Source organism: Anabas testudineus, chromosome 9 (assembly GCF_900324465.2).
Source record: "Anabas testudineus chromosome 9, fAnaTes1.2, whole genome shotgun sequence".
Classification (NCBI taxonomy): Eukaryota; Metazoa; Chordata; class Actinopteri; order Anabantiformes; family Anabantidae; genus Anabas; species Anabas testudineus.
In genome coordinates, this window is record NC_046618.1 from 22,835,943 (window position 1) to 22,860,763 (window position 24,821).

At 38.1% G+C, this 24,821-nt stretch overlaps 1 protein-coding gene across 1 annotated transcript in view; it reads right to left on the reverse strand.

Moving 5' to 3' along the window:
* fras1 (Fraser extracellular matrix complex subunit 1) overlaps positions 1 to 24,821 on the reverse strand; it is a 196,203-nt gene that overhangs the window by 25,536 nt on the left and 145,846 nt on the right. The window contains exons 29-42 of the mRNA XM_026342783.1: positions 24,449 to 24,608; positions 23,826 to 24,004; positions 17,436 to 17,552; positions 16,552 to 16,666; positions 14,693 to 14,830; positions 12,250 to 12,282; positions 10,481 to 10,612; positions 10,151 to 10,279; positions 9,389 to 9,636; positions 8,966 to 9,117; positions 7,340 to 7,502; positions 6,082 to 6,214; positions 3,551 to 3,741; positions 2,519 to 2,672 (exon numbers count right to left, since the gene is read on the reverse strand). Coding sequence (XP_026198568.1) covers positions 2,519 to 2,672; positions 3,551 to 3,741; positions 6,082 to 6,214; positions 7,340 to 7,502; positions 8,966 to 9,117; positions 9,389 to 9,636; positions 10,151 to 10,279; positions 10,481 to 10,612; positions 12,250 to 12,282; positions 14,693 to 14,830; positions 16,552 to 16,666; positions 17,436 to 17,552; positions 23,826 to 24,004; positions 24,449 to 24,608 — 2,044 coding nt within the window. The remainder of the gene's footprint in view (positions 1 to 2,518; positions 2,673 to 3,550; positions 3,742 to 6,081; positions 6,215 to 7,339; positions 7,503 to 8,965; positions 9,118 to 9,388; positions 9,637 to 10,150; positions 10,280 to 10,480; positions 10,613 to 12,249; positions 12,283 to 14,692; positions 14,831 to 16,551; positions 16,667 to 17,435; positions 17,553 to 23,825; positions 24,005 to 24,448; positions 24,609 to 24,821) is intronic.

Below are 24,821 nucleotides of genomic sequence, written 5' to 3' on the forward strand. Positions count from 1 at the left end.
AACTCTGAATGTGTGTGTGTGTGTGCTGTAGTGTTGTATCTTGAAGCATCTTGACGTCTTCATTATGTTGGGAAAGCTCTTTCCCTCTGATAAATCTGTGCACATTTGTCTGTCTGTGTGTGTGTGTGTGTGTGTGTGTGTGTGTGTGTGTGTGTGTGAAAGAGAGATGTGAGAACAGAGGAGAGGTGGCCTGTTAAAAAGACAAGCTGCCTGGGAGTCATCGTCCTGTGTGAAATCACTCCTCTCCTTCTCTCTGTCCCATCAGCCATACACACCAGTGGTTTTATGGCGATGGTACACTCGGTTTCACCGGCTGCTTTATGGCACTTTTACCGGGGAGAGATGGGGGCTGCTATAAGGAACATCCCAGAACAGGTGTCTGGCAGAGGGGTGGACAGATTATAGAGGTATAGGAGCTCAAAATAGCACCAATACCCAGCAAGCAGCAAATGGACATTTGTGTGAAATGATCTATGATGGTTATCTACTTGTGAGAGACCAAGCAAGACAGGCACAAGAGACACTGTCCAATTTAAGAGTTTTATTCACCCAAATATCAATTTTCATGATGAACAACCACATTTGACTTCACTGTGAACACACTGACAGGACAAAATATTGAAGCCCTTCCTATCCCCCCTGTAAACTGAGGTCAAACTCACAAAACGAGCAGTTAACGTGCTAGAATGGCCGAGTTCAAAGACAAACAAGGGGAACATTTATGGCTTATGCCAGACAAAGAACACAGAAGGGAGGAAGGAGACAACATCACTATACAACAGTAATACCAATGAGCAAACTAATGCTGACATTAAATGTAAATAGCTTTAATTCAGTGCACATTATTACTGTACTCTGCATTAGAAACACATATGTGATGCTGTAGATGAGTTCTGAGTTCTTTTTCTACTAATTCCAAAGAGTAGGTTCAGACCACCAAATATAATAATAATAAATGGTAAAATATCTCATTTCATTAGCAATGTTGAGTATGTTTTATGAAACAGTGTGTTTTTATTTAACTTTGGAAATTAACATTTCTGCTTTAATCTTAAACCTTTTTAGTCGGATGAGACTGAAACTACAGTACTGCTACTGGTATAAAAACTACTCCACCAGTGAAGGGTGGAACAATTTTACCAAAACAAGAAGCAGCTTTATGTCTTTGCCACTGCACTCTGCCTGATCACAGGCCAATTAAATCCAACTTAAACACTGACTTTGTGTTGAACCAGCCCCTAAAGCAGCTGAATGCCTGTGGGGCTGCGCAACACAAAGCAACAACACCAGCATTACTCTGCTAACATCAACTAAAACTAAAAACTGAAATGTATCATGATGTAACAGGAGCATTTTTTAATGTCTGTTTCTCCTCTCTCATTATTCTAACGTACCTAATGACTCTTCACTTTCTTTGTTTGATTTTTCAGCAATTCTCTGATTCTGGAAAACTTTTTTCTGGGTAAAATATGTATTTTGGTCCAATAAAAAGATTTGTTGTGAAGCAATTTCGTTTGGTCTACCGGGCTTTAGCAGATAGGAGAGAAAACTCAATTTGAGATGGTAAAGGTGACGCCAGGACAAACTGTGTGGAGGTCAGGTGATTTGAGTGTGTGTCATTGTGTTGTGTTTGTGAGGAATGGCTGCAGTCAGCGTACAGCGCTGCAGCAGACAACTGGTGTGTTTGTCTTGTTTTAAACTGTTTGGGTGTCGGAAGTGAGAGTAATGTGTTTACAAGTGTGTGTGTGTGTGTGTGTGTGTTTTCATCTCTATCACATTCAGAACAATTTACTATCGACATGCTGGATACTGCTCAGCATAACTGTCTGCTGGGCTGTTTATTAGTTTGTGGTGTTTGTGTGTATAGACGAACTATCTGACTATATACTATATGTTATTTATGGGATATGTACTGTTTGTGTTTGTGTGCGTGTGTGTGTATGTATGCTAATATATTGACTGCACATGTGTTTGCATAATTTTTGTTTACCTGCAGTGTATGCTATGGTCTCTTGGTGCAATATTTTTTTTGTCCCTGCACGAAGAATCCAAAACCTGAGTTTGCTGAACAGGTTTTGTTCAGGATGTGGAGATGAGGTAGTTGTACTTTTATATTTAACTTGCAGCATTACTTACTAGTTACTTTTTGGAAATTTAGATTCTTATAAAAATAGTTTTTAACTATTGAAAGTTATGCATTAACCACCTGTCACTGTACAAACTGCTTAAAAACAGCCCCATCTTTACTGACTGCTGTTTTGCTCCACAAGCCCGTGGAGAATTTTAATTATTTCACATATTGCCATAATTTTCATCTTTCAGAATTAGTCAAGCTAATTTGAACTAGACTCAAATAAACAGTTTTTTGCTTTCACGTCTGTACTTGAAGTAAAATTTAGAGTTTGTATTGAATAATTTTGAGACGAGAGTGGTTATTAAAAGTTCAGTGTAGTGTAGTGTAGTATGTGTGTGTGTGTGTGTATGTGTGTGTGTGTGTGTGTGCTGTTACCACGCTCACCATAGGAGGGAGTTCTGATGATTTTGAAGAGGATCTCGTTATCTGGTGTATCTTGATCGTGAACGTTCAGAGATGAGTTGGTGATGACGACTCCAGAGTTTTCCTCGACGTGAATGCTGCTGACCGACACCACCGGCTCCCTGTCCTCTTTGCTCTGATGTTAGTAGAAATATAACCACAATGACTACATGCATTCAAGTTTACATACACAAACATTCTCTATGCGCTTGAATAATTATCAAATAAACATATGTTGACAAACAAAACTCCCATTCTCAGAATGCATGCTAGCATATACAGACATTTCTAACTTGTAACATTTATTTGTGCCAACAAATCATAGTTGCCATTTTTACAGTGTACTATTCTGTATAGTACAGCGTCAGACAAACTTCAGAGTTCGCTGACTGCCTCATCAATTTAACTAAGAGTTAAAACAGACAAAGTGATGGATGGAGATGCAGAGTTTGTTTAGTGACAACAGGGAAACCCTGAACACAGGCTTGTTTATATTTCTCTCAGATGAAGTGGCAGTTTAGAAGAGCTGCTCAGTGAGATGGACCATCTTCAAATTGAAGATGGAGCTTGCAGCTGTAAAGTCTTCAAACGTGTTGATGTGATAATAAATTAAAAATGATAACCAACTCAAAGTCAATCCAACTAAACAAAGTCAAGAACTTTTATTAAGCTCATTTGGAGATTGGAAATTATCAACAGAAAATAGTTGAAGTAAATTTTATTGATTTATACATTTTATTAACCTAATTCCTTACTAAAGTATTTAGTTACACACGGAACAGTTTCCAGAGTGCAGACCATCTAGTAATCTTTCCTTTTAGATGTTATTTTCACTGATCCTGGAGATCCAGAGTATAACTTAGAAGGATCATAGTGAATATTTGGAATTGTGGTAATGTGTGAGGAGTGTTAGAAGCAGTGTTTCCTTCCTGCTAGAGGAATGAGTGCGTGCAATCACAAAGCAGTAATGAAAATAAGGACCGTAATTGGACCGAGCTACATCAAAAAGGTTACCTGGATATCAATTTCGACACTGAAAGCCTCTGTCTGACTGTGTCCATCACTGATGTAGAAGCTGAAGATGTCCTGTTTGGTCTGAGCTTTACGCCGGCTGTCCTGGACGTAGAAAATGTGGTCCGATGTCAGGTCCTCCACAGAAAAAGGCACATCAGGTGTAATGACCTGCGAGCGGCCAACTGAGCCTCCTGGTGAATGGGAGGAGAGGGAGTTATTAGAGAGCAAACAAAAACACTGCTGCTGTGAAACTTTGGTATCATGCATTAAAATTCAAACTACATAAGCTGATAAGTTTACATAAATTCTGTTACTATTATTACTATTATAATAATAATTATTATTATTATTTTTATCATCTTTTGCACCAGACAACCCCCTGCTTTTACCATTTGACAACTGAAATTAAGTAAAACCTTCCTTTTTATTTCACTTCAGTCAGAATTATCTGGCAGTTTAAATGCAGGATAGATGAAGGTAGGAGGAGAGTGAAGTTGGTGACAAAGTGTGAAAGAAGATGATTCCTCTGTGAACTGAGTCAGGGCTCTGCAGGGAATTCTGTAGAGAGTGTGTGACTCAGACACAACACTACATCACATCACATCTTCATCATCTGACAGTTGTTTGCTGAGTCTGAGTCTCTCACTGAGCAGAAACGTAATCAGGATGGGAAATCACCTGCAGCCACCAGAGGATTGCCGGAAAATTTTGGCAGCACCATTTCTTTGTTCTGTTCCCAAACCTGGTATTAGCTGTTTCCAGCAGTAGAGGTGTAAAACTGGCGTCAACATCTTTGTCTGAACTACAGTATATGGAAATTAGAAGAATACGTGAAGCACAAGTGAGCAAACAGGGAGCAGGATGTAATATTAACTATGTGTAGAGATGAAAAAACACGGGTCTAAAGAGTGATAGCTTGTAAATCCCAGAAACAAACTTGTACTTTGAATTTGGTGTATCTTGAACAGCATTGTCTGGGAAAAGTGAAAAAGGCTTATTGATATCAAGATGTTTGGATTTATAGATTGATGTTTAAATATGTATCAATATGCCAAACTATTATGTCATAATAGATAAATAAGCTGTTTGTGACATTGCTTTTGCATCATAGTTTCTGTGCAAACTATAGAAATGTAAATGTGTAATAATTTAATAGAAACTGTTTTGCATATAAATACAGCACATATTCGCATGTAGGAGTGTATGAAATTCTGTATTTCTGTGTACATGTTTGGACCGAACTGAAATGTAATCACGGAAACGCACAACAACATGTGGGTGAAAACCTTTGTGTGACACAAAATCTGTATATTGTGCTTTTGTTGACAGTGTCACCAGTTGCCCCGACTTGTCCCTTTGGAAACAGGAGCAATCCAGTTACTTCACACTGCAGACGAATCTGCCGAATGCTGATGACCGTCCCTCTGCTCCAGCAGCCATCAGGGACCGTCAGCTGGGACGTGGAGATAGAAAACTGGTGCCAGCTGCTTATCTACAGCAGCACACACTATAAATATCTGCCTCTATGTATTCATCCTTCACTGCATCCACAGATAACTCTTCTATATAATATTGCACAGCCTAATTAGTATTACTATGACTTCACATCTGTTTTATAAAATGAAAAGTGATATTTTGCATATTAACAAAGTATGTTAATTTTCCATTGTTGCCTAAATGTAATCCAGTGATTGACATGGTTTTCATGCAAAAAGCATGTTGACCTTGGGGAAAAAAATAAACTTCTCATTAAATGGTGGTGACATGTTTGGGCATTTTGTATTAATTACGACGCTAAAACCGGCGTTTCAGGGCTTCCAATGTCATCCCATGGGCTTCATCTGCAAAGGAAGCTAAACATTATTTCTGTACAGCGTGTTCAGTGTTCTGGCATTACAGATGGTTAACTGTGCAGTTTTGTATTTAATGTAGCTCATAACTGTTGTAAATGTTAAGTGATAACAGTCTGCATATACTGTTTGACCTCATTATTAGTCAAAAGTATAAATTCTTTTTGCCATCAGTGTCTGTATCCAAGTTCTTTATTTCCTTTTTGACTTCCATTCTGCTCTTGCAATGATACATCTTCCCAATAGGGATCAGTTCCTTTTCAACCCTTCTCCCCTTTTTCACTTTTTGAAATGGTTTCTCTTGGGGACAGAAGAAAATACAGCAGCAGTCAAGCAAGCATGCAGTCAAAATTGGGACTTCAACAATTGCTCCATCTGTAGCTGGATATCTGGCAGTGCTAATCCACAACATAATCATGCTGTGACAGATGGCATCAGCACCGAAGGGAATTCGACTAGCATTGTGTGCATATGAGTGTGACATAAATAGAAATGTGAAAATTATTCAGAGTAACGGAGGCGTGACAGACACATGCATTAAAACATGTACAGTGTGTTTTGTTTTCTCGTAATTTGTTTTAACCCTAGAGAAGCATTATGATGTCAGGATCATTTACTTTTGTGCAATAAATAAATAAATAAAATAAAAATAAAAAAAGAACAAGGTAACACAATTCTTACCTCTCTTAGTGTTTTCAATAAAACCATATTTAGGAGGACTGACAAGCCAAGCCAGCAGGTCCTTCCTGGCTGTGTCCAGGTCTGACACTATGATATGATTGGTAGATAGCTGCACACGACCACCTTCCTGGACCTAGACATGGAAACAACAAATAACTGAAATAAAGTCTCGTACAGGTTGAGCCCATGACATACAGTATTTAGAAAGTGATGTTTGTTATATATTTTTTTTATTTCTCATATTATACATATATTAATGTAACTGAAAGGATAAAGTGTGTTTGACAGTACCTACAGGATACTGTATTTCACCCACTTCTTCAAAGTTATGGTGCTGATCCTGATCTGTATCGTTGTCTTTAAATCTTTTCTGAACACTAATTACTGAATTACTAACACTGAAGATCCTACCTCTTAGTGGTATAAAATCTGTAATTTCACTGTTTCCATAACAGTTTGAACGACCCAATAAATCATTTAGTGTGTCTTAGGGTTTGTATTGATTGAGTTTCTACCTTTATTATGTTACCTTTATTATGTTACTTTACAATCAGTCTAGTTTTAGACTGATTGTGGTAAGAAGAACTTTTTCCTTTATGTATCTAGAACTGAAAAAGACCTCCCAGCTAAGAAATAAGAGATTGTAAAAGGGAGACCTTTCATATTTTACGTCATATCTTTCAGGTGGTTCAGTTCAGTGCAGTCCTAATACAGTTTCAACTCCTGAGGGAGCCTCTCCAGTTAATTCTCGAGTGTGTAGCGTTGGGATATTTGATAAACAAGAAGCTGAGTCATAAAACTCAGAACAGTTGTGTCTTCACTGACATGACAAACACACAGTGCTTCTCAAATCCACAAGAGTCTTTTGTGTATTTTACCAAAGTTTCCTTTTACTAAGATATTTTAGAACAATATTTACTATAAAGGTTGGTCTTTTGGACGCAACGATGCCTTCTGCTTCATTTGTCTAGTTAATGACCGTTTCTCAGTACAGCAGCTGCTTTTAAAGTATTTTAGGATTTCAGTCTCTTAAGAGCAGGCAGGGTAATGGAGGGGAAATAACTGAGAGGTTTGTATATGTAGAGCTGTTTATGTACTGTACCATGCATAAAATTGCATTTTTATATATTGTATTTAGATAATTTTAAAATTAGTTCCACATATGTGTAGGATTTCTGTTTCTGTACTGTTCTTAGAAACATAAATGCACAATAAAATATGCATATGCAGCCTTCTGTGTGTACAGGCGTGTGACTACCTTGATCCCACTGCGGACAGTAACCACTGGTGGCTGTCTCGGTGTGGAAGTGATTGTGATGGTGCACATCTGGTTGTCAAGACGATTATTGTCCCCATCGTGAACCACAAAGTGAAAGACGTCAGTAACCGGCTGACCGCCCGTCTCTAAGGATGTGATATACCTGTTGGTGGAGATAGTGGTTAGGTTTGTTCTCTGAAAAAGAAATATTTAGTTGTTTTATTTTATGTTGTTTGATATGATAATTAATGTTTAATGAATACATAATTATCTGTTTATGTGTCGGGTCTTGGATCGACAGAGGACTTAGGAAAGCTTTGCTTTAGCCTTAACACAACGATGCTGCTGCTAATCTCTGCAAAACACTAATAAAACTGAAATCCACACCAGTATAATCTTCTCTAATCCCATTTAATTCTCATAAAACAATTCCCAGTTCTTGTTTGTATGAGCCAACGCCACAAAGACAAAACTAATACAGACAATTTGTAGATTGCCCCTGGAGATCGTCCTGCGCTGAAACTAATCAGGGCCTGCATTATGGAAATGAAGCAGTTAGCATGTGAGTATTTATATTTCATCTAAGAACATCTCATAAGAGGCCTCACTACCACTTGCTAGTTTTACTACGGTGACGCTAATTGGCATTGCTTATGCCAACAGGCTGACACAATGAATGTAATGGGGAAAACATTTCTGAATTATTTCCTGTTAATTCATTTGTTTTCTAACCGGGTTTTGGTTACGTTAATGTCTGCAGAGCTCTTGTCTCATGAAAAGAGGCATTAGATTGAAGGAAAACAAAAAGTCTCTGCAAGCCATCACTGCTTCCTCTTCTGCTGTGATGCTGAGGGGAAAATAAACCCCATTCATTCAAACTGCAGTCGGAGAAATTGATCATGACTATGGCTGTGGTGTGAAGAACCCTCAAAGCCCTTTTATCTCTCATGGAGTGGAATCAAAACCGGGCTTTTGCTTTATAACAGCCTCTTTATTAAAGGTTTACAAAGCCTGCTGGTATCTCAGCTAACTAAGAACATATTTCTCTTGTCCTAGAAAAATCTCTTGACTTCAGTTTAAGTGGTTTCCATGTTTTTGCTTTTGCTGAAATGCACTCTGCCTCTCCTCTGTGGATTCATAATACTGTGAATCACTTTTTAGTCTCTTTTAAAACACGAATTAAAGAACACACTATGCCTGTAGATCAAGGTGAAAAAAACGTCCCTGAAAAGTAGATATTTTTTAACATTATAGTACTTGTATTTTCTATAAAAAGAGATTATCCTATGAGAGCTTGAAGAATTGTTTTAATTCAAGAATTGTGCTAACTTGCTCTTTTCTCTCCCCTTACCTGTATCGTTTATACAATGATTTCTGGAAACAACTCTGGGTTTTTTAAAGTATTTGGGGTCAAGAACTAAAGGTTTTCTGCTGATATTAAGTTTTTAAAAGCCGCTGTAGACCATCACAACAAAATAAAACCCTGCAAAATAGCCAAGAATGTTTTTGGGCAGTTATTTCTGCAACTTTCTGCCCTTAATGCTGAGCAGAATATTACACAAAAGTGCAACGATTTTTCTGCTTGTATTGGTACGATTACAAACAGGATTCCTGCTGTCCACCCACCTGATCCTGTGCTTGTTGATATCTTCCATGGTGAAGGAAGAGTACTCCCTCAGCTCCTGGTGTTCCTGTTGGGACTGGCTCTTGGTAAGGATGCCGTACATTGGCACCACCACCAATTGAATCTGAATCTGATCATCTGGGGACATGTTATCCTATGAGCAACAAAACAGAAAGGTTCATTATAATATGAGTGTTACATCAGTGTGAACAGTGTTAATAAGAAGTCTCACCTACAACTTCCCTTTCATCAAATTATTATGTCTCTATGACGAGAAAAACAAGTTCCTCTTTCTTTTTACATGTATTAATGCATCCAAAAACATGTTTAATACATTTAAAAAAGGTACAACTGTCCAAATTACGTTCCAGGCTCCAGAGAATTGTATATGTTATATATTATCCTTATTGTCCTTCCCCACTCACTGTATATGCCAGGTGTGAGCGTCTGATAACGGTGCTGCTCTTCTTGCCCACTTCCAGTGACAGTGACGCTACTGGGTCTCGCTGTGGCCCGTCACCCTCTGTGCTCAGCACCACCACCTGTACCACTGTGGTTGCCATGGAAATTCCATCACTAACGGAGAATTTGATGGCGTCGTCGTGGGTGGAGAGGCCGGCGTGTTGGTAGCGCAGAACGTTGCGGGTGATGTCGCTGAAGGTGAAGGTGTCACCTGAAGACGTGGAGAAAGTGTGAATAGGTGTGTGTAGCTTTGTGTGTCTCTGAAACTACTGATCAAGTTTAAATAAAGCGTAATCATTAAATCATCTACAGCTTGAATTCAGTTTGTATCCTTTGTAAGCAAAATAAAACTATAGAGATAAGAAAAGTCACCTGACTTGACACAGAATAGAATTTAATTTAATATTGTGAGTGAATTTGGTGTTTCTTTACTTGTTGGGCTGTTGTAGCAAACCAACAATTAGTACGAATGATGTCAAAACTGACAGATGCTAAGGTTAAAAGTTATAATAAAATGGGATCTTCTTCTATTATCTTTTAATATCCCCCAGTGCTTTCATCAAAACAGCCTGAGGATTGTTGAAAGCAGATTGTTGTGCCTGAAACAAGCTGCTCTTCAGCATTAAATCTGAGGTTATAACTTTTTGCTGCTCCCTCGTAAATGCTGACGTGAAGGCTGATTACTCAATTAACTTTGCAAATGATGTCTTTGTTGTGCATCTCACCACTTGTCATCCTGATGCGTGTGTTACCATCAGTCTTGATGAGCTCTCCGTGGAGCGGAGCTTCCACCAGCTCGAACTCCAGCTCATCTGGAGCAGTGTCAGCGTCACTTACTGCCAGCTGCTGACCACCTACACACACATACACACAGACAGAGGAAAAAAGAGGCCTTCAGAAATGTGGAGAAGGAGAAAATTAACTGTCAGACTATGATCACACATCATGGCATTCACACAGCTCAGCTCGGAGCTCATAATGTCACACAGGCGGGACCTCGTCACCACCTCTTCTTGGAAATGAATTTGTTTTGTGTATTTGTGTGTGTGTCTTACCGATGGCAGCCTGTCCTCCCAGGCTGACCTCCAGAAATGGATCCAGAACCTGAAACACGGGCGGCTGCTGGTGGTTTGACAGCAGCAGAACAGCAAAGTCCAACTCTGGAGTTGTGTGTTCACCATCTGACACTGAGACATACCAATACAGACAGACACACACACACCAGACAGCCAATTATCACATTTGGATTTAAAAAGAGTACAATACTGTATCACATTTTAATAACAGTGAAACTGTGACTTTGAACAATCATTTAATATGTTTGCTGATTCGTCCATGAGAAAGTGAACAATATAAAATATATATCATCAATTAGCAGAAATGCTTGTGTACAGCAGAACATGCAGTTTTGCTATAATGCTAATTATAGAATGATTGCAGCACCAAAGGTCATCAGAGACAAAGTTCGAGAAAGTGAGAAGGAGAAACAGAAATGAAGTGGATTTTGCTTCTATTCGGGAGACATTTTCTCTCTATTTGTCATTTCTGTTAGACTTACACTAGAATTTGTTTACTGGTTAAGGTGGAAGTAAGTTAAACCAGTATGTCTACAGACAGATGGTTAATCAGAATCTACATCTGCAAAGTAACTAAAACTGTCAAATGTAGTGAAGTAAAAAGTATATCACTTATTGTAGAGTCAAAGTAACATAAAAATTTAAACATGGAACAACTAATAAAATAATTTCTTGATTACAATATAATATAACTGATTGAACTATGACCAGCTCTATGGTCACGTCAATGCTTACTTAAGAGTTCTTTAAAGTTAGATGAGAAGAAAGTTAGACAGACGATAAATGCATCTGAGAGTGCCACAAGACCTACAGTAAAGTGAAAAGCACTTTGGTGACGCCTCTGAACACTTGTAAAGACATATTTCCTGTTGGATCGAGAACAGCAGCACTTTATCAAGCAGCAAACAGAAGAGACTTGGTTTTATCTGCAGGGTAAAGGTCAATGAGTAGGAACAGAGAATCTGAAGATGCAGTCAAGACAGGTCAGTGTAGGAAGTGATAAGAGTAAGAACAAGCAAAGTGACAGAAGAGGAGATGATAGGGGAAAGAAGTATAGGAGTGAGGAGGAGGAAAACAAGAGTAAGGAGTCAGGTCAGACAAGAAAGTACAAAAATGGGGAGAGAAAAAAGAGAAATACAGTGGAGAACAGAGGCGGAGGTAAAAATAGAAAGGGTGTAAGGAGACAGGACCTTTATGATTAAGATGGAATGAAGGGAAAAGAAAGGAGATATCAAGGGAACACAGGAAATGAGAGTGAGAAGAAATAAAATGTAGGGAATGTAGGAAACAGAAGACAAGGAAGGAAAGAAGTCAGTGGTGAAGAGGGAGAGAATGTCATTAAGAAAGACGCAACAATAAAGGTAAAGGACAGGACAAGGGAGACTGATGGTGGAGAACAAAAAGAGGACATGAAAGAGATTAAAGGTGGGAATCGAGGGCAGAGGGGTCAGAATGTGGCACACTTTTTGATAGAGGAATATGTTGCCGACAGAGGAGGAAGAGGTGACTTGGGGTGAACAGAGGAGATGTGGGTGACTATGCTGACAAAAACATCCATGGTAGAGGGGAATAGACAGGAAGGGAAGATTGAAGATGGGGAAGAATTAAGGTGTGAAAATGAAAATGACACTGGAGAGAAGAGGAAAGGTGTAAAAGAAGGTAAGGTGTGGGCTTGAGAGAACATGGAAAAAGGACAAGATGATGACGACAGAGCAAGGCAAGAAATTAGGGGGAGATGATGTATTTACCTGAGAAATAAACACTCAGTGACTCCGGCAGACCTGTTGGGGAGAAAGAACAGAAGAAACTGTTACAGCTGTGACCTGGTAAATGTAAAAAACTAAAAACTGGACCTGTGGAGAGCTGAGAGAGTGTTGCACTGAACATAAAAGCTTCATGCATTAAGCTAAATGCTTCAGGAGGCAACTGACAAACCCAGATTAAGAGTAAGTGAAGTCATCTCTGATCTTGGATTAAGGATTATCTTTTGGAATACTTTTAAAAACTAACAGAGCTAAACGTCTCCTTGAAATGTCTCTTCAAAAAAACTCGACTCATTTTATTGTTGGTATTTTAGTGATGTATAGATACACATGATGCAGTATTAGATCCAGGATCTAATCACCAAACCTAACCTAACCTAACAAGATAAACTAGTGTGCTGGGAAACTAAAACCAGTTTCCGAGGATTTGTACAGAATCATTTTCTGCCAAGTGTATATTAGGGATGGAAAGATTCATATCAATAGAGCAGACAATCTGAGTAGAGAATTCATAGTAGAGCAGCTGGATCCAATTGACAAACTGACATCAGTGACCAAGGAAGTCAGATGCAATTTTCAAAACGTGCCATACTGCTGTAAAGCACACAGGCAGGAGGACTAGCCTTATAATTTATATCTGAAGCTGCGACATGGTGTAACCAGGAAGGCGCATGCACGTGCCCTGGCATCCCAAGTCCTAAATTTGGCTTCATTTCTGACTACTACTCCAACAGTAGTGAGCAAAGTTTTTTTCATGCATTCCAGGATCATGCCTGATCCCACAGCCTTCTTTATTTGAAAAGACAAGAACTTAATTGTTCTAGTTAATCTTTATAAGCCACTTGTATTTAGTGTAATGTAAACCTGAAACAGACAGAAAACATTATATGTTATATATATATCGTATTATCATTAGCAAATAAACTCATTAAGTTTCATAGTATCATTTATTTGCATTGTCCAATCACACTGTATATGTCACTGAACTGAGTGTGTTGAATAAGACTGTGGTGAATCGCACTACATTATGATTGGGGTTTGAAATGCTGCATATGTTTAATGTATGAGACAGATGACAGTGTATCAAGATGCATATTGAACATTTCTCATACCAGAGATTCCCAATTCTATTTTATATAGAAAGGCAAAACCCTAACAAAAGATTAATTTAGCCTGATTTGTGATTGTACGAAGGAAACTACCACAGAGAATTAAATGGATTTGTAGAGAAACAGCAGGATTTTCACTTTCTTTGTTCCAGAGAGGCTTGACTGACACACTTATAACCATTTATCATGGATTTAATCTGTACAGGAAAATTAAAGACAGTACTGCAACATCATCTTTAGAGTTCTCAGTCAACTTGATGGATTTCTATTTTCAATATAAACACTTATTAGAACTGCAGCCGCATAGAGCTGAGAGAGTTGTGAGTGGATTTAAGCAGCAGAGCCTGAAATAAGGAAAAAGTCTCCTTATTAATGTTAATTGGTAAAAAAAAAAAGTCACGCCAAAGTGTAGAGACAAGATTACTGAAGTGATATCACTTCTCAGACTCGACAAATGTAATACAGAAGATATTACACAACTGTAATGTACTCCCTGTGCCGACTAAATTGACAATGACACATTGAATCAGTGTCTTCAGCACAACACCAAGGCTGGTGACAGTAGGTGACATATTCAATCATATAAAACTGAGAACGTGCAGCAGTTCTATGAATAGTAAATCACTTGAAAATAGTATTGGTGGCACTGTTTTTATGTGGTTAAACTAGAAAACGAATACAGAGTTATGAAGCTGGCATTACTTCTTTTGTTTCCACAGAAAGTGCTTGTTGTGGGCGACGGCAAGTTGCTCAGCTAGAGATCAATAATGGCTGCTCGGCTGAAACCTGCCCAGTGCAGCCATTTCAGATTAATTACACTGTTATTTGATTGTCAGAATATAATGTATGAATCTCCAGGAATTTAATCTAACAAAATAAAAACAATAAAACTGTTCATTACTGATTTCTTTAAACTTTTGATACAGACTCTTAGAGCCAACAATGAACAGCTTCTGTTTTCACTACGCACCCTATGACACAGCTGGAAAGTGCTTCCAGTAAAGAAAATGTAAGTTAGTCTGCTAGTCTTTGTCCCATGTTTCTAGTCTGATCTCTTTTACTACTACTATCAAATAAAGGAAAAATGTAGGGTGCTTTAGTTAATGTGTGCAGGAGCCCAAAACAGATGGCTGGTTATAAGCTGCTTGATGTCGACCGGAAACACTTTTGAGATCAAAGCAGGTCGTCAAACTGAAACTTGGCAGTTTGACCTCGTGGTTTGGATTCAGACTACATGGACAACCAAATTTACAAAAGTACTTATGTAACATCAGAACATGAAAAGTGCAGTTAGGACTCAATTAGTGTGTGTATATCACCGATGAAGGAGTACTGGTAGAGCTCCTGGAGGTGTGACGGGGCAGCTGGGGGTCTGTAGATGATCTTTCCATTGTTGACGTCAGCCTGAGTGAAGTGTTTCACAGGTGTGTACGGTCTGTCACGATGTTCTAAAGCACCTGAAGACAAACAGCACATGAAGAGGTTCAATTTAGCCCTTGTGGGTTCTTTTTGTCCCTCATTTATCTGACTATGGAAAATAAGACTTTAGCTGCAGTGGCTAATCTGAAGAGAGAACTTATCGTCAAACTAATACTGTTTCTAACATTACAAGGAAATACAGGAAAAATAAAAAGCTTCATGAGCGATTGAGGCCTGTTGCTCGTTTCATAACAAATTAGTTTTATAGTTATTTTATATGCTGAATCCTGGACCTGACACCAAATTCATGCACAATAACTACAGGTGCACAAATTAACACATGATCAAGACGTGATTCTGGGGGAGCATGCAGTCTGGTTCTACGTGTCTCTCTCGTGTGAATTCATAGTGGAAACAAAGTCCTGTGTTCCAGGTCCGATCTCCTGAAACCTGCAGCAGCTCAACATCTTCCTGATCACAGTCTGTTTGATTCTTATTGCTCTCAGATGGGTTGATATGTTCAATATGTGCACAGATTTCAGAAGTTTCCAGATGAGCTTCCAGTTCAAACCAATTTCTGTTATTTTAATTTTAATTAGAGCATATTTCATTCTCTGGCTTCATTGTTTTTTCATTCAAACAATATGATTATTTTTTCTCCAAAGAACATCTGTCTTTAAGAAAGCTAACAATTTACCCTTTACTAGAAAAATTCCAAATCCATCAATAAAAACAAGGCATGGAAAACACAGGTTACAAAATGTGTACATCTTCAGCTTTGTTTATTATTACAGTATCGCATAGTTTCCACCCTACACCGTAGCCCGATGTGCACCTTCCCAGAAATGTGACTACACCTCACTGCCACGTCTATGATGTCTTCTCTCTTTTCTGTGTTTTCAGTACAGGTAACTGCTGTTCACCAAATATTATCTTTATCGAGAACATTATCTGCTCAGTTTTAGTCGCCATAGTTTTGTACAAACTTGACATAGAGGTGAGGAAGCTATTGAAAGACACGACAGTCAACAAGTACAACACAGAAGCATAAATCAAGCTTAAGTTTGACCCACATTGACATGTGACTCTGGAGAAACACGACAGAAACTGAAAGCTGTAAGAGACGAAGTCTCATTTTTGAAAATGAAACGTTTATGAGAAATGTTGCTGTTCAATCTGAAGCGGACCTCCTCCTCCACACTGGCTCTGCTCAAAATGATTTCTACACAAATTTATTAGACTATTAGTTCAATGAGTATTAGATGAATATGACCCATTGTAAATCGTTTTTCCCTTTCATTAGACAGAGAGCTGCAAATGATACACCAGTGTGTCAAATGGTCCAGTGCTGAAATTAATGGTTCTAGTTCTGAACGCCACATTACATTCAACAAAAAGGAAATCAACGCTCATTCTTGTAAAAGTCCAGACTGAATACCAGTAGTTAAATAGTTCAGGATGTTGAGGGTACTGAATTGGTAGTTTTTGTCTTATGTGGTATTCCTAGCTAGGAAAAGATGAACCCATGAGTGAAATAGTCTAAATCTAAGTACTTTTATTTGTTTAATAAGATGATAGAAAGAATTAATTTCATTTATTTCTCCCACTTTGCTTCAGTTTGGAGTCAGGAATAAAAACAGAAGCTCACTCACTGTATCTAATAATAAGACTACTGCCTGCCAGTTTTTAATTCATCTAATCTTTCACCATGAGGGAAAAGCTCAGTATGTGTGTGTGTGTGTGTGTGTGTGAGGTTCACCTTGTCCTCGCGGTAGGGGTTTTGTGATGGTGTACATGAGCTTCTCACTGGGAGTCTCAGAGTCGACGAAGGACAAAGCTGAGGGCGTTATCTCTGTCACCCGATCTTCCAGAGCCTGAACATATACACAGAAACCATATATACAAGTTACACACACATAAAAAAAGTTTGAAAAAAAAAGTTTGAATTACAACAAACTAAAGTAAGTCCTCCTTCAGTCATTCATAATTTAAGTTTTTAAAGACATAATACTTAGTTGTATACTTCAATTCTTGACCGTCATAAAATCTTAATGACATAAATTAGTCGTTTGTGTGAACCAGGGCTGCACCTTACAATTATTTTAATTAATAATTAATCTGCTGATTATTTGTTGCAACCTAACAGCGAGGCAACAGAAATTTCAACAAGAGACTTTGACTCTCAAAGCTTAATTTCTGAACATCTGCACTAAAATCATCATAAACTGCGATGTACTAGGTTTTTAGAGTTATCTCATCGTAATCAGAACCATACAATCCAACTATTGAACTGACTACTATAAGTATATAATAATAATAATAATGTACAGTATGTTACAAACACTTTTAGAAAAAACATACTTTTCTCTCCCTTTTTAGTCTCTATTGTAATTTGACAAACAGAACCATTGCCAACTAATCTTTTATTAATCAGTATTACACAAGAATAATAATTATATATGTATATATGATACTTTCTATTCAACATATTTATGAAGACATAATAACAATAAAAACACATTTCCTGTGCATCACTTCCAGTCTTTTGTATCATTTTTTTAGAACTTCTTCCTGACTAGAATGCAACATAACTATGTGAAAAAGTTTGCCAGGATTTGTGTAATCTTTTTGTCTGTCACTCACCGTGATCTGTAGGTCACAATCAGGGCCCAACTGGGGAAATCCTGGCATCTGAGGAAGGACTCCTATGGTGAAGGTTTGGGAGTCACTTTGTATTACTGGAGCTGCCTCTGAGGACACCTGCAGCACACAAACACACACACTTATATAAAGACAGAAAATGAGTATCTTCACAAAGTATACGCTCAACACACACATCTCTTCTGTTCTCTTCATCCTTCACTAACTCCAAACTTCTCCAGTCTTAAAGTTTTAAGTCTTAATCTGCAGCTGCATTGTTTCAATAAATTGTATTTTTCAACTTCAGCCTGGCTGGTGTATCATACATTATTTCTAAGTGACAGAGCTGATGGAAGGCTCTTGAGAGTCACCAGAAGTAAGATACAACAGATGTGATAAAAACAAGAAAATATCCAATAACTGTGACAACACAAAGTAAACCTGACATCAGGCTGTGCTGCAGGGACGAACCAGGGAGACCTGACCTGTTTCGTTCCATAAATCTCTTTATACACCCACAAGGATATTAATGAAGGAGATGTCAATGTAAGTAAAATTCATTGTAATTATCTTGTTGCTCAGCTGATCATGTGTAAGAACCAACCTTTCACCATAGGGACATTTTTTAATTAAAGCATCTTCACTGCTGATTAGAAGTGAATGACTCCACAAAAACCAGATTGCTCAGTGAGTTGTCAGCTGTTTTCAGTCCAGGACAGTGTGTGCACCTTATGCTGACGTTTTGAACTTTTTATGAATAACCTGAAAATAACTGATGACTTACCCATTATCCAAACATCCAGCATACTGTTCCTGTTTTAAAAACCTTCCAGCTCCTTACTGGGTAGTAACCACTGTGTTAGCAGGTTTCATTAAATTATTAATATTCAAAATATACATGCAAATTCAATATTTGCACATAGCGAATTTTAAATTACATCATTGGGGGGATAGTGACGACCCATTGTGAGACAAAAAGTTGCTTAAATTCTTCAAATGTTTGATAAAGTAGGAAATAAGGACAAAGAAACAACAGGGATCCTGTGGGTTGTAATTAAATTCACAAAAACTAGTAACAGAGACATGACTTGGCAAACCAAGACTGGAATACAGATCCCGATGCACTACCCCCACTACCCAGATATCGTAAATTATGTTGTTTTTGGACTGACTCTAAAGTTTCATAAGCTCATGAACAGTTTCCAGAGTCTGGGTGTCAACTTCAACTTGTAGAAACTGGCTATAATAACAACAATAATAACTGAATGATCACTTTAGACCTGAGAGAACATTTTGTATGCTGTTCAGTGGCAATGGGACTTTGACATTTTACCTCTCACCCAAAACACTTGCTCAATTCAGACTGGATAGTGACACCCTGATGGTCATCTGTGAAGTGATTAAAGAACCACATTGTATGTGGGTGGTAGGTGATGTCCTAAGCCACCTCCTGGTTAGACAAGGTCATTCCACTTTGATATATCTGACCTCTTAACACCTGTTTCAGACCATCTGTTGTCACTGCCACAGAAATCTGGTCAGTAGTCAATTTAACATATTTTACAAGAGATGCCTTCTTTAACAGTTGCTCATTTCTTTTTTCAAGTATGAAAGCTTGTCTTTTTCACATTATTTTAATGACTGTATTCTGATCTCTCTTTTTTTATAGTATGTTGGGATTAGACTTGATGTTAGTTATTATCATGGAAAAGATTGTGATTTGGGTTAAAATGTGGTAAAAGAGCAACATGCCACCCGCCTCATTAGCAGTGTCTCTGAACTCTGGTTGAAAGTTTCAAGTCTACATCACCTCTGGTGTGATCAGAATTATACTTTATTGCACTGTGTTACATCACTGCAGCAAGGTGGGAAGCAAAACAACCGGGGGTCAGAAAAACAGAAATTTCAGCTGCTGTCGGGTCCCCTTCTATAATGCTTACGGTTCTTTTAAGTTCAGAACAGAAGACAAACAATGTTGTCTGACAGTAGAAAATGGGAATACTGGTCTCCCTTATCTAAGTCACATGCTCTGTTGACCCATTCACTACAACTTCCTCCTTTAGATGTTTTCTCACCGTTTTCATTTTTACGCCTGACAGACGAGCGATCACTCTCAGCTACTGTCAGCTATTTGCTGTCAGGTATGTATTTCACAAAAGCACATCCTTCTTTCCCGTCTCTTTTCCCAGTTCCTCTGAGTTCTTTACGACCTTTGACCGCTGCACTTTTGGTTGCTTGAAATGCAACTGATGTTTCAAATTAGAATTTAAGATTATGGTAACTGAATTGTTCATAAGTGATGGAGAAGCTGGTGGATCAGTCAAATCCCCCCAGGCTTCCTGTCTGCTATAAAACTACACATGAGTTTTGGCTCTGCTCCTTTCCACCCACACTACATTACTAAACTATTTTCCATTTCAACTTTTATATCAAACTGTGTTACTGGTGCTCTATTTCTCTTACTCAAGCTCTCCCCTGATACACAGAAGCAACAGTAACAGTCTCAGATGTTCATTCTAAAAGCCAATTTTTGTCACCACTTGCTTATTCTGCTTCTTCGACTTGCTCCTGTCACATCAGTGGCATTTGGGGAAAAGAAAGTTCAAGAACGTGTAGTCAGCTCTGTCAGTCAGTAATGTAGCACTGACATGATGCTTCATGTCAGCACTACCAATCACAAATGTGTTACCATGAGAGTCAGTGCTGAGTCAGCTGGATTTATTGAAGATGGTCTTGCAGCAGTAAGTTGTTGACTATGCGTTTAATTCCATTAAACATAAATTACACACTATATTTTATGTGTGATACTGTTAAAATTCAATCAATCTCACAGCCCTGATGTGTCTGAGGCCACATTAGCCTTTGGTCTTATCGTCCCAAATCAGAGCCACACAAACCGTAAAACCTCATCTCTGCATTCTCAAGCCGTTTCCTCTTTCCACCTGGAACCATCACTGTTTGCAGACTACATCCAGACTTCATGATTGTTGTGTCCAACATTACCCACTCGTGTCATGTGGTAATTAAAACAAACACACTCTTTGCACTAGAGCAGTGTAGTGAAAACGATGACCTGACAAATCAATGAGCACAAATTAAGCAGTTAATTATGATTCCTTAGGTTAGTTTATCATGTTGTTGCTGCTGCTTTATTAAGACAGCTTCAAATCGAGTTCACGGTTCCTAACCTGTCACATGAAGTTTTTAATCTACAGCTACAGTGATTAACATGGCTCACAAGTATTAGGTTTTTAAATGATATTAAAACATTCTGAGGACCTTTCTTTGAGGAGATAGAAGATTTGTAACAATTCAGGATGCAACTGTGGAAGCATGGAAAAAGAAATTAATTGTTCAAAAGAAAGATAAAGATGAATGATTAAAATAGGAACTGTTTCATGACCAGCACAGGTAAACATGACAGAGACATGTAGGCTACAAACTCTGAGGCAGAAAAACTTTTGTTTGGGTATAATTTACTATACATATAGTCTACATTCAACCAAATCAAAAATACTCCACCAACCACTAAAATAACAGAAAGAACACTACCTTTTCTGTATATGCCTTGAAAACCTTGGGTAATGAGCTCCATACATTTACGGATTAACCTATGCATTAACACAAACAGTGCACTAATTAGCAGATTGTGTTTTGTGTGTTCCTGAGCTGCTTTTTGTTGCCATTTTGCCCCTGACTTTATGCACATTATATTAGATTTCATTCAAAGTCCAGTGGCACAGTCCAGTGGTTTTTACATACACTTTGAAATAAAAAGGTCTATTTGGAACCAGGTTAGGGCCTATGCATCTATCAGGGCTCCATTAATCAGAGCTATATTAACAATTATTTAAATGACTGTCTAATTTAAGCTCTTTTCAGTGCTGCAGTTCTATACAGCAAAGCTTTCATTAGCTTCTTTTAGCTCGTTTTGTCTTTGAAATAATAAACAGTTCTGTTAAACTTCTTCAGCATGTTTTCCACCACAACTAGCAGCTGATGAGATAATCTTTTTCAGGAGTAGATGGAGACAAAACTAGAAATAAAAGGCAAAGACATTTCAAAATTAAGGACAATGACAAAACATTAGCAATAGAGACTTCATCCTTCTTTTTGTAAAGATAAACTTTTCTAGGAAGTATTTTTGTGGTAATTTAAAAGGAATGCTGCTAGGTGCATGGCCTGCTTTAACTCCTAGACCATCAGTTTGCCTCTTACAGAAGAACATTAGGGACATAATAAAAATATTTTTAAGAGATAAAAACTGAGAAAAATTCTGAATCCAAATACATTTATTAGACTGCCCCTCGTCCTTTTCAGTAGCCTCTAGTTCATCACTGATACATTTAAATTAGCAGTATATTAGTTTTTTTTAATTCATAGGGACACATTCATATAAAATGTGTTTGATTCTGTTGTTGAAGTAGTGTGTTTCCTAAGTGTTTCCTAAGTATTTCTTTAGTTGCAGGAGTGAGGGAGAAAAACATCATTAAATTACTGTGTCTGATTTCAACATGGTTTTGATTTGGAAAATCACAAGTTGGCACAAGAAAGAATATTGTATTTGTGCTGAGTGCTGCACCGCCTATTCAGAAATGAATGTCAAATAATTCTGTTTTAACAAGGCGCCTCACACTTCGATAAAAAACAGCAGGACAGCACAATAATACCACTCTGACAAAACGTCAAACTTAATCGCCACCTCTGACAAACAGCACAAAACGTTTCCAGTAGCTCAGTCTGTGAACACTTTCTCTTTTGCTCGCCTCTACTTTCCCTGCATCCCTTCAAAATGACAACATTGAGGATTTGATTTTAATCCAGCACAGTGTAAATTAAAACCATGAATGGTGCCAAAATGTGGGTGGCCATTGGAGGGAGAGAGATGATAAGATGCAGCTATGAGCTTTTGGCTGTCTATTTCGTTATTTTAATGGAGTTGAGGTGAAGCAGACTGCCATGAAAACACGGACGGTGCCATAATGAATACTACATCAGTTTAATCATTGGAGCCAATATCCGAGTAATTTGATGTTAATTTGATGACACTAAAGATTTTGAGCATCTATCAGTCACACAGGAAGTTTAGTGCCACGGTTTGGACTGGGAAGACAGCTACAGTGGACACACTAGAATAACTTAAAAAGAGTGCTGTAACCTAAGACTGTAGCCTTAAAAAAATCTGACTGAACAAGACTGAAGAACATTTCATTTTACAGACTCCCATAAACTGTGGAGTTTTATAGATGCCTAACCATACAATTTCATGGATATAATAAAAATCATAGAAAAAAACAGTAGCGTAGATCGAGGTGAAGGAGAGACAGAAGAAGAAAGAGACAGTGATACATAAGAGGAAGAGGTGGGGGAAAGAAATAAATCAAGCCAGTGGGAGAAGTGTCTAAAAGGTTGAAGGCTGGAAAAGAAAAGAGGAGGTAGACACAAGGGAACATGGGAACATGAAGACGAGCGTGAACTTCAAAGAACACTGCAGAGAGGGAACGAGGACACGAAAGAAGAACATAAAGGATGACAACCTGCATCTCTGTCACAGTCTCCTCCTCTTTTTCTTTCAGGGTGAGATGCTCTTATTGTCCCCCTGAGGTTTTCACGTCTCTTAGTATTTATTGTAGTTCTGTACAGTTGTATGTTTTTGTAACTACTTCTTATAAGTTATAATATTAACTTAAGAATAATAAATAATAATAATACATTAATTAAATAGTATAATTATAGTCTGCTGTACGTGAATTTATATTTTACCAATCATGCTTACTTACAAGTTTAAAGGCCTTAAAAAATACATGTTATATTTAAATTTGTGTTGTGTTGATGGTATCATATGGATTTGGTCTGGATTCCTTCATCTCTTCTTTGAGTCAAGCCATTATGGATGCTGCATTGCTTCCAATTTTGATGGTCACAGCTCATTTCTGTCGCACTTCTTCTCTGTACTTCACCGATATCACTTCTACACCTATTAAACAAAGCTTGTCTGTGAGACTGACCTGTATTTTCTTGGAGGTTTGAATTGCTGATCTGTTTGGAAGTGACATTCATGGTTGCTATCACTGTTATACTGTCTGCTATGGCAACAAACATATTTCTGCCAGACTACGAGTGAATTTATGAGAACTGTTGAGGACTGAAGAGTCTCCATTAATAGAACAAAATCAACATGGCAGCAGCACAACAGTAGCAGGTCTTCTGTGTTTATGGCTGGATACATTCAGCTGCAGCATACTTTGGGTTATGGCTGCCAGTAGAAAGCAGGTGCACTAAGCTGTACTGAATCAAATTAAAATCTACTATGTCAGATACCTGTGAGACAAACAAGTGAAAATACAGCTACAACATATCCTCTGTAAATAAGGTGCAATAATCAGCACCAACCTGGAACTGGAAGGAATCGCTGTTGGAGCCACTGCCAAAGTGGCGGTACCAGACTGCGCCGTCGTTCACGTCCTGCTGAGTAAAAGTAGTAGTGGCTGTAAAGCCTTGTTCATCGGTTAATGAGGGATGCCATCCCTCTGGTGGCCCGTCAGCTGGCATGGACACCAGCACCACCTCACCTGGACAGAGACGGTGATAAAATGTAAAATGTTCAGTACATTAAAATGCCTAGATCATCCCATTTGAATTAGCGGTTAAAGTGATGCAGTTGTCACAAAAAACTAGAAGATGGTCTTTTGGCATAAGATAAAAAATGGATGAGACCCAACAGTAATGAATAACAAAGATTATTTATACTGAAAGTGAAGTGGCTAATCTGATTTTGCACATTCATTATTAAATGCTGGGGAGAAGACACTTAGAAATTGGTGTAACTGACAATTTTGTCCCTTCCTAGTTTAGAGTTGCTCTGAGGAGTTTCCTAAATCACCCCTAAGCAAGAATTAATTGCTAGAAATATTTAGGCTAAGAGTTAAGAGCTCTCTGAGAGTATTTTAAGAATTTGGCCTTAGATCTAAAGGTATAAAAAAAGTCTTATGAACTGGCATTAAAGGAGTTTGTACCATATTTAGGTTGTCCATCAGAAGCAAGGATGGTGTAGAGGATGTTGTCAGTGCTGACTCCCTTGTAGTCCACTTGCAGATATTTTTTATCCAGTCGCACCATACCTCCCTCCTTTACCCAGGTCACTGGCACAGACAGCAAGTGAGGTGAGTCAGCAGCCTGGCAAAAAATAAATGAATGCATAAATAGACAGACACACAAATGTGAATGCTCATAACACAATTTAACCACAATAACAAGGCAATTCAAGACATCTCATTTTCTCTCACAACACTAAACCCCTGCAATTACATCTGTAGCCAGGATCTGTGGGGCTATAGCAAATTCTGTGCAGCTTAATACGGCTTTAATGTTTAATACTAAAGTGTTTAA